Source organism: Telmatherina bonti (genome assembly GCF_933228915.1).
Source record: "Telmatherina bonti genome assembly, chromosome: 6".
Classification (NCBI taxonomy): Eukaryota; Metazoa; Chordata; class Actinopteri; order Atheriniformes; family Telmatherinidae; genus Telmatherina; species Telmatherina bonti.
The window spans coordinates 19,761,540-19,776,907 of record NC_136624.1 but is presented as its reverse complement, the minus strand read 5'-3'; the positions used below and the strand labels follow the sequence as shown (position 1 = coordinate 19,776,907).

General features: G+C 37.6%; 1 protein-coding gene across 1 annotated transcript in view; it reads left to right on the top strand.

Moving 5' to 3' along the window:
- rnf207a (ring finger protein 207a) overlaps positions 1–14,894 on the top strand; it is a gene marked incomplete at its 5' end in the record, with an annotated part of 20,336 nt that extends 5,442 nt beyond the window's left edge. Inside the window, 15 exons of the mRNA XM_079242457.1 lie at positions 448–592; positions 890–971; positions 1,053–1,128; positions 1,390–1,515; positions 2,256–2,302; positions 3,349–3,421; positions 4,554–4,622; positions 5,766–5,834; positions 7,035–7,141; positions 10,035–10,212; positions 12,251–12,436; positions 12,640–12,691; positions 12,786–12,903; positions 13,522–13,614; positions 13,860–14,894. Coding sequence (XP_079098583.1) covers positions 448–592; positions 890–971; positions 1,053–1,128; positions 1,390–1,515; positions 2,256–2,302; positions 3,349–3,421; positions 4,554–4,622; positions 5,766–5,834; positions 7,035–7,141; positions 10,035–10,212; positions 12,251–12,436; positions 12,640–12,691; positions 12,786–12,903; positions 13,522–13,614; positions 13,860–14,010 — 1,572 coding nt within the window. The 3' untranslated portion in view covers positions 14,011–14,894. The remainder of the gene's footprint in view (positions 1–447; positions 593–889; positions 972–1,052; positions 1,129–1,389; positions 1,516–2,255; positions 2,303–3,348; positions 3,422–4,553; positions 4,623–5,765; positions 5,835–7,034; positions 7,142–10,034; positions 10,213–12,250; positions 12,437–12,639; positions 12,692–12,785; positions 12,904–13,521; positions 13,615–13,859) is intronic.
- Positions 14,895–15,368: the final 474 nt, after the last annotated feature.

Here is a 15,368-nt window from a genome sequence, read left to right as displayed (position 1 = left end):
ATGTATATTTATGTATATATATGGATAGATAGATAGATAGAGGGAGAGGTGGGGTGTAATGTTCATGTTTTTATTTATTTTTGTGAGATTGTTGTTATTAATGTAGTGCATGATTGTATCCACCAGGAGGCAGAAGACAAGCATTAGATCGTATACAACGTGGTTTTGAGACAAGTTTTTTGACAAAATTAAGTAAAAGGTCACATAAATTGTATGTATCAAATATAATATTTTTTATGCAGACATGTTATTCTATTGTGGAAAAAACAATGATAATTCAGTCTTTTCAGTCACATTGGTAAAAGTGTCTCTTTTATGATCAAAATCCAGATGATTAAATTCATCACAGACACATTTATTATTTTAATCAAATATAGCTTTTTGTATTTTTAAGCATAAAAAAGATATGACTTTCTTTTAATCTGTACCACGTGTGTTTGTTTTCAGGACACAGGGGTGATGTTCTTCTGTAACACCTGCAGTCAACCACTCTGTGCTGCCTGCAGAGAGCTGACACACAAGGCCAGAATGTTTTCCCACCATGAGATTGTACTGTTGGCCAAACGCACCAAGTCTAAACACAGGAAATGCTGTGAGTGCCACTTGCAATTTACTCCAGAGAAATGATTCGCTGACAAGGTTCTCATGAGAATATCTCGTTCTTCCTATGCTCTACTAAAAATTTCTTTTCTTCATTGTGTACAAAGTTGTTGCTATTTTTGATTATTAAAGCACAGCGTGAACACTTAGTAGTATACTGTGCTTTGTTATCCAACCTGTGTTTGTACTTTGGAGCTTTTTTGTCTCAACAATGCTAATCTGAATAACAGGGTGCGTTAACCCTGACACCCCTGTGGGCTAAAGCTTAAAAGCATCTGTGTCTCCACAGCTCTTCATGAGGAGCCCTACATCCTTTTCTCAACAGAGAATAAGTCTATGCTGTGCATCAAATGTTTCAGAGACATGAAACTGTGAGTTACTGCAACACCAAATATGATCGTCAGATGCTCTTTCTTCCTCTGTAATAAAGTTGCACCCCCCTTCCCCCACAGAGAGAGTCGGGCTCATTGCATTGATATTGAAACAGCTTACGCACAGGGGTGTGAGATGTTGGATCAGGCAGTGCTGGTGAGACTCTTGTCTATTCATCTCTGTATTTATGACATACAAGGCAAAATGTTGTTCTATACTGGAAATATATCAATGACAATGGAATTTCTAACTAACACCCTGATGGACATATATATAAATATAAATATAACATTAATATAAGCATATGTACAAAACAATTGAGGTGAGCTTTACTAGGTTTATTTGTACAGTTACATGGAAGAAGCTTCAACTGAGATTACTTATCACGGTAACTAGCAATGAGCCTCTGCACTGTAGGTGGTGAAGGAGCTGCAGACATCCACTGGAGAAGCAATCCATCTGCTGAGGGCAATGATCGGGGAAGTGGGTCTCAATGTGGAGGAAGAAGAGAGTGCGATTTGTAGTCTGTTCAACAGTTTGCAGGTTATATAACTATTGTTCTTTTTCCCTAACCATGCTACACAACATATTCTGCAACAAATGCAAAGTAATCTTTAGCCAAGACACATCTGTGCTAACACCAACAAGCTGACCAACTCAGTGATGATTTATTTGAAATGTAGATATTAAGAGTACTCCCTCTACTTCTTAATAATTTAGCATGTTTGATGCAACCAAGGTGGTTACCTGAACTTGAGAAATGGTTCTTTAAAACCAAAGTGTGCATTATGGTCAAATATCTAGCTGTTTGGGTACACTTAAAATTTATAACAATATTACATGCTTCATATAAATGATGGGAAGTTATGTAGACAGATACAATGTTAATCTTGGGTCTAAAAATCGGTTTACTTACATGTATTTTTCTAATAAGCCTATTTAGGTTCAAATAAATCTTTCTAATGAATGTGCACCAACTGCATAATGTATGAGAATGACAACTCTCACTCATCTACCTAAACAAATTAGGTTTTAAATACTCTCAATTCTCAGTCATGCACAGAAGCTGTGCCCTCCATCTGGCTCCATTAGCGCTGCTTGGCCACTGGATGTCTCTATTAAACTAAAGAGTGCGTTTCCACTGCAGAATGAACAACAGAATGAAAGACACCACTCTTCTTTCACAATCTTGAAAATTCATTAGGCATTAGAGAGCTCAAGGCCATTTTCACAGAAGTGTGAGGAATAAAAGAGAGTGCTTTCTTTTTTTTTTTATCTGACAGGAAAAACTAGCAGAGAGGAAGAAGATTCTGCTGAAAGCAGCTCAGAGGTAAAAGGAAATCCATGAGGATTTCAATTTCCTAGATGACAATATACTTCCTTTTTTTTTAAAACAACTTTTGTGTCACAGAGATATTATTCTGCTGTCACGAGTTGACTTGAAACCTTTTTTTTTTATTTTACCGTACTGTGTTGTAGTCTATTCAGAAGTGATGAATAGTGCCCTGTTTGGAAAAATCTCTTTCTCCACTGAACTAATTTAGGACTTTTATTTTAAGAAGTGTGGTGCTGAATAAAGAAAAAAAAATCTTCCACACCAGTGTTTTCCAGCTTGTGCAAGACTCATTTAAAGCAAGATGAATAGTAATGTACCATATGCACCATATGCAAGTTAAAGAGTTACTCAGCAGCATCTGTTGTAGTGAAACCTAAAATCTGTATGTAGCTGCTGAATGTTTTTCACAGAGCATACAGCATTGAGAAAACAGTTCCATGTAGCAACTTTGCAAAATCTCACAGATGCAGCAGAAGCTTGCGTTTGTAGGCATGTTTGTTGGCATGCTGATAAAATGTGTTGCATTTTAAAGTTATCTTATAAAACGGCTTGTAAAAGCATCCAGTAAGAGCCAGCCACACAGAAGGAAAAATATATATCTAAAAGTAATCAATGAGGATAACAACAAGTATGCTTTCCTTCTTCACTGTAGGATATGCTTTGAGTCCCTGCGTGCAACTGAATGAGAGTAATTTTGTGTGTGTATTTGAGCAAGCGCATCCAGTTGTCTGTGGGATCTTTATAAGATTTTTTTGTGACCAATGTCCTCCATCTCTGTCTCACTGTCTGTCTCACCATTACCTGGAATGCGTCCAGTGGCTAGGTTCCCAGAAGGACGTTAAAGGCTATTTATGTCATGCTTTGTGTGTCTGTCTCTCCAGTCTCCACCTGTGTGTTTGTCACAAGAGGAGACAGATAGATTAGCCCCTGGAAATACTGAGTATGTTGTCTGTGGTTGTACTTCCTGAGCTGAATCCTCTGTGTATTGTGGAATGAATGTGAAGGTGTTGTCTTACCTATTTGTGTTTGTGTGTTTGCAGTCAGCATGAGGAGAAAGAGAAAGCGCTAAAGGAGCAACTGTCACACCTTACCGCCCTCCTACCAACTCTCCAGGTAGAAAGCATATTAGACTCACCATTTACAAATCCACAGAAGCTGCAGATAAATTAGCAACTGTTTTATAAGACTCCAGGCTCAAGCTTTAAATAATACATATCAAAATTTAAAATAAACATCCCACTTTAATGGAAAGTATTACAATTAAAATTTACATACTGATAAAACAGAGTTTAGATTTGAAAACGTGTTTGTTTGCTTGTTGGTAAAGAAGAGAAACTGCAAATACTCCACCTTTTTCTTAGTTTAGCTAAATTCTTGCTGAAAGGATCATTATTGAGCTGTTTAATCTCTCATATGCTCTGCATTTGAGAGTTTTTAAATAACAACACATCGTTGTTTGACATATCAAGACTAGACCTAATTTATAAATGGTCCACCCTTTGGTATTCATTAGCACCTGACTCAATAGAAAGCAGTTAGATTTCCAATAACTCATGAATCTGAGTTCTTCACAAAAAGTGAATTATTCTTTTGATTACTAATGTAATATTTCTTCACCTCCTTTCACTGAGGCTCCCCTGAAACTAGCCAGTTAGCTTTTATATGAGAATCTTTAAATGCAAACAGATTTTATTTAAAATAAAAGATTTAATGTAGCTGCAAACAGTGCTTAAAAACTCAGATTCAAACAGTGATTCTGGATGGTGTTCAATACAGTGCATGGGGCAGTATTTGCAGATGCTACTGGCAATGCTGAAACATACAGCCAGAAAATGAGAGGAACACCGAGTTAATTTTTGCTTTTTCTTTTTCAACTTTTTATGCACACTGTTCTCAGTTTTCTCTCAAATTAAGCAGCTTAAACATTGAACTGGCTTCAGATTTATAAAAAGAGGTCACAACATTTTAGTACATGTGAATAATCTTTATAGCCTTTTCTCCAGTCCTGAGTGTAAAATGGTTCTATGCTTTTGACCAGTAAGAATTTGGTGAACTCTAGCCAGAACAGAAAGAACTGGTTGTAAGTTGTGCTGATGTGTATGCTTAATTCTACTGTAAAAGAAGGAATTTTAACATTCAGAGCAATTGTACTTTTTTGCATTTGGTGGTGACTTCATTAAAAAAAAAATTAGTCCAGAAGGTTGAGCTATGGTTTGAACTCTAACATTTAACCTGATATTTTTAGGTCCATCTGGTCACTTGCTCAGCCATCCTCAGTTCTGCCAACAAGTATGAGTTTTTGGATATGGGCTATGTAAGTACAGAGACAAAAAACATAAAGGATACCATATATTATATATTGGAGTGGAATGACATTGCAGGTGCCAGTTTGGAATGAATGAGTGAATAAGGAAAAATATGAATGGATAAAAAAAACACAACAAGACGGTGACAAGTTGACAACTGTACTACGGAGTATTAGGACCACAATGAGAAAAAAAAACATGTCTGATAATTTTTTTCCCCCAGCTTCACTAGAAAATAAAGTCAAAATCACAAGAATAAAGTCAAAATGAAAAGAATAAAGTCGAAATACAGTTCTGAGATTAAATTCAAAATGTCAAGAATAAAGTCGAAATTAGAATAAAGGAAAAAAAAGGGCGACTGGATGGCAGCCGCAACGTGTGTGCAACTTCTTGACATGAAAGTCTAGAATGCGGCCACGTCTTCCAAGTTAGTGTGGTTTCTCCTCCTGAAAAGTTAAAGTTTCTGACATTGTCTTTTTGAAGTATAAATACTTATTAATGCTGTGTTTTTGTGCTAAAAGGGAAAGAATCTCCTTGTTGCTAAAACCCACTCTGAAGTACAAGGTCAGTAGCTCATTGACGCTCTATAAAACACATTGTGTTTTATAGAGTAAAGCTGTTCAAATTCATATTGAAGACTCAACTTTAATGTCAGTATTTTGACTTTATTCTTGAAACTGTATTTCAACTTTATTCTCATCATTTTGACTATTTTCCTATCATTTCAACTTTATTCTTGAAACTGTATTTCAACTTGATTCATATAATTTCAACTTTAATCTAGTTGTTTTGACTTTATTCTTTAGTGAAACAGGGGGGAAAAAAATAAATAATCCAACACTATTTTTTAAAAAATTATTGTGGCCCTAAAACTCCGTCATACAACTGCATAACTGGACAAATAAGAAAGGATGGATTGACCAAAAGATTACATAGCCTATGAGATATTATGATACACATACTTTACAATCTATACAGTTAACCTTGAGTACAAAAAGAGTTCAAAGTCTTCTGAGGAAGTTTTTCCATGCTGAAAGAAAAGTTACTGTTATTTGCTGAACTGAATTGGTTTCTAAATGGAAGCTGTCCATAATGTCTCACTGAGGTGAAACAGGTCACTGAATCACACCCAGATGTTCTTGCTTACACAGCAGCTCATGGAGAGGCTGAAGAGGATTGTAAAGCTCCCTCATCGACTGCGACCAGTGCAGAGCAGCAAAGTGAGTACAGCAGCGTTCATGCAGAGCTGAAAAAGAGCCCATTCAGGATCCAGTCCACTGAACAGATTAGTTGCTCTTTCTCAATGCAGTTTCATTTGCTATCTTTCTTAGGTTCAAACCGTTTAATTCATATGTCATCTGTAGCTACTGAACAGATTGTTGTTACACATTAGAGCACACAAATAGGACATCCAAAACATAGAAAAACTGCATCAAAACACACAGGATCCATATTAAATAGGGTCATCTGGAAGGACACATAAAACATAATTAGAATTGTATGGCACTTTTCTAAACAGCCTTACAAAGAGCTTTACAGTCATTTAACAGAGCTAAGTAAATGAATAAAAAGAACGGTTAGGAAAACGATGATGATACATTTGTCAGGCCGAGTCCAAACCATTTAGCATGTTCTGAGTGTTTTTTTTACCCATGCAGAGCATCAACAAACCATTGAAAATGCCCTGTGAAATCCTAAAACTGACCCTTTACTAAAAGCACTATGTTGACAGCAACAACGTAATAAAGGAATACAGATGTGTTGTTGTACTGTCAGCAAAAGTCAAGGTTACTATAGTCTTAGTGTGTTTGAGAAGAAAAAGAGAAATGCAGCAGCCAAAAGAACAGATCAAAATCTTTTTTTTATTTTTTTTATTGTAGGCTAATGTGCTTAACGTCTAACTTTCAGTTCGTCAAAGGCTCTTGGCAACACTGACTGTCACAGCAAATAAATAAATTGAGAGAAATGTGGAGTTAGATGACAAATGCAGATTATATCATAGCACATCTTGGCGAAAGTGTCAAACACATGTCACAAAAAAAGCTTTGGTGCTTTACGGGGTGGAGTCTTCAAATTCTTCAGACTCTTCCAAAACATATTTAATATTTGCCATTTTGATGGTTTTCTTCTGTTATGATGGTCCAGAATCCTCCTCGGTGATCATTTGCTTTCAGATACAGGAATAAAAGAGTCAGGATCCTTTTTCTGTCACTCTGTGTGTGCATCTCCACAGTTTAACTTCTTAGAGCATTTTGCAATTTATTTGATCTACATCATCATTTGTTGAGTGCAATTCAAACAGCAGAAATTTGCATTAGACTGCGTAATCTTTCAATGTTGCATTTGTCTCTTTTTACTTTTGAATGCTGAGATATTCATTGTGATGTGGTGTACGACTAATATGACTTTATGTCTGTTAGATCAACACAGAGTATAGAAGCGAGTTTGCTCGCTGTCTCGAGCCTCTGCTGCAGATTGGGCCACGGCACCCTCCTTCTGTCACTAGTTCCACAAATGTTGTAACAAGGTAAGATCATTTACCTTTGCATCCCTGCCCCGGCTGCAAATGGGTGCAATCAATAAATGATTTCTTCCACCACGGTTTATTTTCCCAGTGCAGTTTTGCTGCCTAAATATGTCAGGAGCATCTTTTGGATTCTTCAGAGGAAGCCGAAAGTCTGGGCAAAAAAATCTCACACTTGTGAAGCATCCAAACATAAAATCCCCAAATGGTTTGCAAGTACAGATGGAGAGGAAAGAAGGCGCCATGCTGAATCCCACTATGTCAGTTATTTGGTCTGTCTGGAGCTTTGTACTCTGATATGTTTACGTAATTCACCTTGTTGCAGTGGGGCCTGAAGAGGGGGATGCAGGCCATCCTGATTTAGAAAGCCCTGGTGCTGGTGTAGCCAGATAACGTTCAGGTGATGAATGAATGGGTGCTTCCATGTTGCCACAGTTTCTGTATAGAGATTATTATCAGTATTACTTAAGTCACGCTTCACATCACCATAAACTGTTTCTGAATATACCGTTAATCTCTCAAGTTGCAGTTTCAGTTTATAATTTCATCAAATTAAGATTAAATCCAAGCTGTTTTGTAAAACATTGTCCTACCTTTGTTTCAGCTCTTCACTAACTCCCATGACTAATGTTTTTCCACATCAGTGTCTCCCAGCTATTCACAGGTCCTTAAGCCTGCAAACTAATGCCAGTGTACTGACAGCTCTTCTTTCCAACATGTTTAACACCCTGTCAGTGCAAGACGAAAAGTGGGCAGGGAAAGTGTCCGGCCGCCTGGCACTATTTTTATCGTAATTTCACAGAACTCTCCAGGATTCAGCTGGAAGTTGGCACATGGGAGTGGTTGGGCGGTTTTGTTCCCGGCCACTGATGTCACAGCTTTAGTGTGGTTAGGGTCTTTAATTGGCATCACTGCAGTCAGAACAGATGCTAGTTGTGCAGAAGATGACATGTGTATGACGGATTGAGAAGGATATATGCTTTAGACGGCTCTACTGTTGTGTAAACGCTATCCGATCTCAGGTAAATTTATGTTTAATTTCTCGCTTTTTGGGGATGGATAAATGCAATTTTGATGACTAGAAGCATATATATGTTGCTAACTTGGAAAGTAACCTCAAATTTCTTCTATTATCTCCAACTGATACCATAGCACAGGTGAATAATGACTTTGTTTTGTGGACTGAATTGGATCAGAGGCAAAGCATAATCCTGGCTTTCAGCTCTATTTTACTGAGATTTCCATTGAATTGTTATACTTTGTGAGATGACAGTGGTAAATGTGTTTGACTCCACAACTATTCCTAGTTAGTTCATAAATAAGAAAAAGAAAATGGCTTGACATTAGTGTTTGATGCTTAGGAATACCACCCTTCAAGTTACTTTCTTCTGATGCATCCTCAGTGGGTGTCTGAAAGCATTGTCCCTACAGGCATTAATGAAGGATGCAAATCAGGCAGATATCAGTGGACTGCCAGCTGACAGATTGTGTGTTTGTTTCGATTTGACAGGAGAAAAGATAAGCGAAGAGCTACAAACATGTTTTCTTAGGCAAGGCAAGTTTATTTGTATACCCTTTCTGAGGTACAAAATTTTCCAAAATGCTTTACATAAAACATTAAAAGCAATACAGCTGGTGCAGAGGAAAGATTTAAAAGTACTTCAAAAACAAACTTTAAAAAAAAGTGAAAAAATGAAAAGAAGTATAGAAAAGGGAAAAAAAAGCTAAGGTAGAATGACATTAAATGCAAGAAATAAAATTTACAGTATGAAGGATGAACAATTGATAAAAGCCAGAAGAAAATAGAAAAGTTTTAACCTTGATTTAAACCAGCTGAGAATTTCAGCCGAAGTGCACTTTTCTTGGAGTTTGTTCCAGGAATACAAAAAACAGAACGCTGCGTCTCCATGTTTAGTTCTGACTCCTGAGACAGAAAGTAGACTTGACCTGGATGAACTGAGAGACCTGGTTGGTTCATAACAAACCAGAAGGTTCTGAATATTTGTTGGCAGTAAATCAATAAGTGTCGAGTTTAAAAGCAGGATTTTGAAGTCAATTATTTGAAAAACAGGAAGCCTGAAGATCTGACTTATGTAAGATGCAGCGTAACAAAAGCTGCTTTAGCATTGTCAAAATCTTGACTTTGTTGAGATGTAGCATGGATACTCAGAGGATATTTGTATGGAAAGATGGATGCACTCTCATCTCAACCAGGGAAAAATAGCTTTCTGCAAGTTATAGACGGCTGTGTACAGCATGAAGCCAGCACTAAATTCCTGCCTAAATCCAAATTTAATCTGTTATTTGTTAAACTGATTCAGAAACTTTGAATAGATGTTAAATTTTGAAATGATTGCTCAAAGTCATGATGATTATCAGCTTATTTCACTTCTACTGTATTTATTGACACATCAGTCATTTTTGGTGACCTTACGATTGCCTATTGAACATAAAGCATTTTATACATTCGTGCATGTTAGTTGATGGCTCCAACATGTTGGTTGAAATGACGTCTGAGCGCACAGCAAGCTTTTGACTTTGTGTTCAGTCTTAATGCCCAAAAGAATGAAAATAAAGTAAAATTGAGAGTTGTTTATCTTTTTTTCATTGCTGAAAGTTACAGGATTACTTCCCGTTGAGAGAGTGCTCTTCTGATATCCAGATATGCTATTTAATCAGCATCAAGATGTGACGAACTAAAACTAGCAATGTGTATTATACTTGCAACAATATACTGTTTTTGGAGGCAGTGTAACAGCAAGCTTCTTGATTGGTTTCAGAAAAACAAGCTAAAAGTAAGGGAGGATAAACCAGGCAGCAAGGGAGGAGCTATGTTCAAGGTGTATGTCTAATTGAGAGGAGAGACGAAGTCATGATCGTTGTCCCTTCTCTTCAGGCTGCAGTCCCCTCTCTCTGTAACTTGCCGCTCCCCGTCTCTCAGCGAGATGCCGCTGGGCTCAGCATTTGGGCGAAGGCCAACGTCTCACCGTAACATCTGCACCAAGGTCCTCTTGGCTGAAGGCAGGGAAACACCTTTCACTGAGCACTGCCGTAACTATGAGAACACCTACAGGGTGAGTGACGGTGTGACTCAAAGTCCCCAAACCACAATAACAGTCAAAATAACAGTAAAATTAAACATGTGCTTTCATTTATTTAGGAAAAGTATAACATTTCTCATATCTCTGAGATGCAAAATAATGTGGACCTGTAAGATCAGGAGATCATTTGAAGGGAAAACTATGGTCTGTTTTTGTTCATTAGGATCACAGGGGTTTTATATAATGATAATCCACTGAAGGACACAACTATAAGTCAGATGCAAACAAGACAAATTACAAAACAATCCCATTTAATATTGAAATTGAGTACTGCATTCAAATGAATAATGCTTTCTAGCGTGTCCAATGCTTGTCCAATGCAACAATGGTAGCCTCCGTGTACCAAAAAGCCTCGACTACACTTCAACAAATCATCTCTATGCTGTGTGTTTGTTCCACTCAGCCCTTGAACCAGGTTAAATCACTGTGCTGAGTGCATTTACCTGGTTTAGTCCATGAGATGAACAAATTCATGGCATGGAAATGGCTTGTTGAAAACATAGTTCCTACCTTTGCTCTTCAATGAGTACACATATAATAACACAGACACAGCCAGTGAAATCCAATTACTCCTCTGGTGGAACTGTATCGTTACGAGGTTTCAGTCACTGTAAAGCCGGACTAAAAGCCAGTGGGAGCATTTTATAAACTAACATTAACTATGGCAAAAATGTGATAATTACTTCAAGTTTGAAAGCTACTGAAACCATGTAATTGTATACGTCTGTACCAATGAAGCGGGTGTATTTTAGCATGATATACTGTTATGCTGCCTATGGTAACGAGCAACAGTATCTTACAAAACCGAATAGAAAAAAGTTAGCTTCAGGCTAATTTAGGCAGTAGAGTTCACTTAATTGCAGGGGAGAAAGCTGGCATCCCTTTTAAAATATTTTTACTTCTTGATCTCCTTTAACCTGGGGAAGGCTAGCTAGATTTTGATCCTGCTTTATTGAGGGCTCTGGCCATGTTGCTTTTTAAGTGCCTTTTTTCACCCAACTGAACAGGATAGTGATCTTCTCTGGCATCTTAATCACAGTGTGCTGGCTTCGAGTGAAAACACTTTTATTCTGCATTGGTGCTATTTGTTCCATACCAGCAGGTGTAGTTGCAAATTGTCAGACAGTCTCTTCCCTATCATCTAACCTGTTGTATGTACAAATAAAGCAAAGATTCTTGATTTACAAGAATGTGTCAAATTATTAGCAGAGGTCATAATACAATAACGATAACACATACATAAACGCAGACATTGATTTTGGCCAGTAAACAACCAAAAATGTTACATAATGTCTTTTTAATAAAGCCTATTAACTTGTTTTGTGTGACACTATTGTCAGTGTCAACTGTGTTCATTTTGACTTTTACTAATCTTTTTGCAGATGTTGTCACGGCTGAAAATGTCCACTGTCACAGATACTACACATCTTTTGCCTGTTATTTGTGGATCTGTGCATCATATGCTGAATGTAGCTATTTATACCAATCAGCAAAAATACTGTCTTAAAAAAATATCCATAATCAGTTTTTACTTTGAGGAAAGTTGGAATAATTTGTGTGCATATGAGAAAATAAAACAATTTTAACAATTTATTGTTAGACGTGTAAAGATCTGAATTTCATTTATTATGAATCACACTTGCAAATATCATCAGAAATTTTAAAGATTGAGATTTTTTTCATGCTGTCAAGTCAGTTAACGAGATTAAATGTAATTCACTGGAATAAACTGTCAACCTTTGCATATGGAAATATTTTTTTTATAAATATTTTATCATTTGTAAACTGAAATTTGGATGCATATTGGTTAAAACAGGGGCAGCTGCTCGCTGTTCTGTGATCCACTGCAGTGAGTGAAAAGTAAAGCAGTAAAAATGCAGCACGAGAAATTCCTCCAGGAGCTCACTTTTAACCTATTGAGAGAAACAAGGTTTTCATGCTCTGATGCCCTTCACCACACATCTACACACCCATCATCTTAAACGAAATGTGTGTATGTGTGTGTTTGCAGACTCTCCAAACAGAAATTCAGAATCTGAAAGACCAGGTCCAGGAGCTGCACAGAGACCTGACCAAACACCATTCCATCATCAACACAGACAAGATGGGAGAGATCCTGGACAGATCGCTTCACATTGACAGTCAGATAGCCACTCAGTACTCAACTGTGGAAACTATGAGAGTCATGTTTGAAGAGGTGTGTCAGCTGGTGCCTGACCTTTACTCCGAACCTGCATCTGCTTGGCACTTCTAACAAAATGTTCTTTCATTCATGCTGGATTTACTAATATGTCCAATAATCCAGTTGAGACTGGTTATGAACAGAGAAACTGTAGGTTAAACAGAGACTGTAGGTTTGCTTCAAGTGAATCAGCTCACTTTTGTACGTTTCCTTCACAGATATGGGATGAAACTTTTCAAAGAGTCACTAATGAGCAAGAAATCTATGAAGGTTTGTCTTCAGCACTAAAAACACAAATTTACATTTGTTTCTAATTCTTTTTATTTGTATGTGTAACATATTTGTCTTTGCTCACTGACTCCAGCCCAGCTTCATGACCTGATGCAGCTGAAGCAGGAAAACTCCTATCTAACTACTATCACCAGACAGATCAGTCCCTACATCCTGTCCATTGCCAAAGTCAAAGAGAGGCTTGAACCCAGGTGGAGTATTCTCACTTTACAACCACATCCACTCCATCTTCAGCTGTTATTGATTCTAAAGTTGCATGAAACATGCGGTAAGGTGGTGCATATGGTGTGCATTGTGTTCATGATTATGACTGCTGACACAGTAATAGACCAAATTTGTATAAAATAAAAAATACTCCCTGAATAGTGTGACTGGTCATCTTTATTTGGAAATAAATCCCTACTGGTACACTGTATCATAGCACAGAAACAAGACATGGCGGGCAGAATTTACATTGACTTTCTTTTAAATTAAGCATTGAACAAAGCAAGAGAAAGAATAAGACAGATTCACCCCATTCAGGAAATGTATTTCAACACAATCTTTTATTTTATATTTATACAGTAAACTCACATACCCCATGTAAAGGATTAGACACTTCCCCTGTTGCATGCCTCTTGTAAAGGAAGCTACTTTAACTCCTCATCCTGTCATCATTCCTGGTGTGGGTACAAGCTGTCACTGATTCCTGGAAGGCAGAGAGCAGCTTGATTTCACTGAAAATATGAAGTTTCAGACTGAATGCAAATGTGTATTGATACCTTGTGTAAAAGAAAAGAAAAAGCTTGATTCATTGAAAATCCTTTTAGGTTTCAGGAGCCTAAAGAGCACCTCGATGATCGCACTGAAACAATGCTGAAAATCTATGAAGACAGCACAATGACAAAGGGGAATGGAGACAGGTATTATTCTTTACTCTTCTTGATAGGAGTAGTTACTCGAGGAACCACCAAAGGCCAAAAAGAGAGTAATTATATGCAAATTAACAAGTATAATAAAACCCACTGAGAACCATTTCTTCACCCTAATTGTTGAATGTAAAGCTGGCATAACTTTTTTCTGTTTAACAACGAAAATAGCAATGTTTGCTAGATGTTTCTTTATATTGTGCTTTAGAGTGAAGGTCCTCATTTATTTGTGTTGACAGCAACAACCAGGGTTGTATCAAAGACCAAGACAGAGATAAGAACAGTCGCCCGCTCATGCTGGAGTCCAGGGAAAGCTCTGTCAAGAATAACTGTGCAGGCAGGCAAAGGGGCCCTGTGGAGACAGCCAACAACAATGAAATGCCTTCATAAACAGCATGTCATTTGATTTCTGGACACCACCCCCTCTCTGCAAAGTGGAACATTGTGCCTTAATTCAGCCATAACAATCCCAGGGTGGAATGTGAATTCCCCAGCTGTCCTCATATAGTACATGACATTTTCTCATCATCTGGGAGCTGTCAACAGCTCCAAGGTGAGCCCTTGGATTGACACTAAGTGGATGTACATGAAGGCCAAAGACTCACTGCTGTCAAAGCATGACGTTGACAACCTCCTTGCTTAAAGGGAGCTAAGATAACAGAATCATAGCAAATTGCTTTGCTGTTATTCCAGAACCAAGGATGGCCTTAATGAGACTGCAGAGTGAATATTATATGACCATAATGGACTTTTGTCTTTTTGTTTCTCTGTTGACTATGACTATCTTGCCTAAAGTCTGAATTGTCATTTGGTCTTTTTTTTAAAGTGTGCTTGGAATTGCTTTTTGCTCAATCCATTGTTTGCATGAAACATTTGTGGAGGCTGGGGCTGGATGATTAATGATGGCCCATGTTCGATTCCCCAGAAGAATGTGTGACAGCAGATATGGAACACAGCAAATCCGATGATGTGTGTGTCTTTCTCGGGGTCAGCAGAGGTTGCATGTTGATACCTGTCACATGTATCATTTCATGCATCAGTGTTCTTTTAAATAAGGCGGTAAGGGTGTCTGTGGTGAGCTGTCCCTGCAGATTCTACAGCTACATGTAGGAGGCTAGAACTGAGGGAGGAAAGGGAAAAAAAACACCTATCTGGCAACATCTGCATCAAACTGGACTTGCAGCAGTCTGATGAGCACCTGCCTATGATGTTCTCTGTTTGATTTCTTGCTTGTGTTGTTCTCAGTCTCATATGTTAGTTGCTTTGGATAAAATGTCTGGTAAATGACTATAGAATAGAATAGAATAGAATAGAATAGAACTGGGACTGCAGATCTGTGAAGGAGTGTGAACACTGCAGCTTCTTTCACCTCTATCTCCTGTTAGTTCTTTTGGACACAGTACTCATCCTCCGTGCTGTACAAGGTATACTGCAATGTGAAATATATAAATCTCAATTTTCTCACAAAGAAGAGTTTTGGTGCCTTGTTTAGACTCCTTTTTGGGTGTTTGCACTGCCAGAAAGTGGTAGGAAACTCTCTTCTGTTCTCCTTTTTTCTGTGTTTCCTTCCTGAATATGCCTCTAAACAAAAAACAGTTGTCATTTAAACTGCTTTTTGTTTGTTTTTTAACCTGACAGGAGGTGGCACATAAAGGTTTACTCTCCACTGCAGAAGATGATTTAGAGGGGCTGTAAAAAAAAAAAAAAAATCAGGAAAAAGAAATAGAATTCTAAATTATTAGAGTATA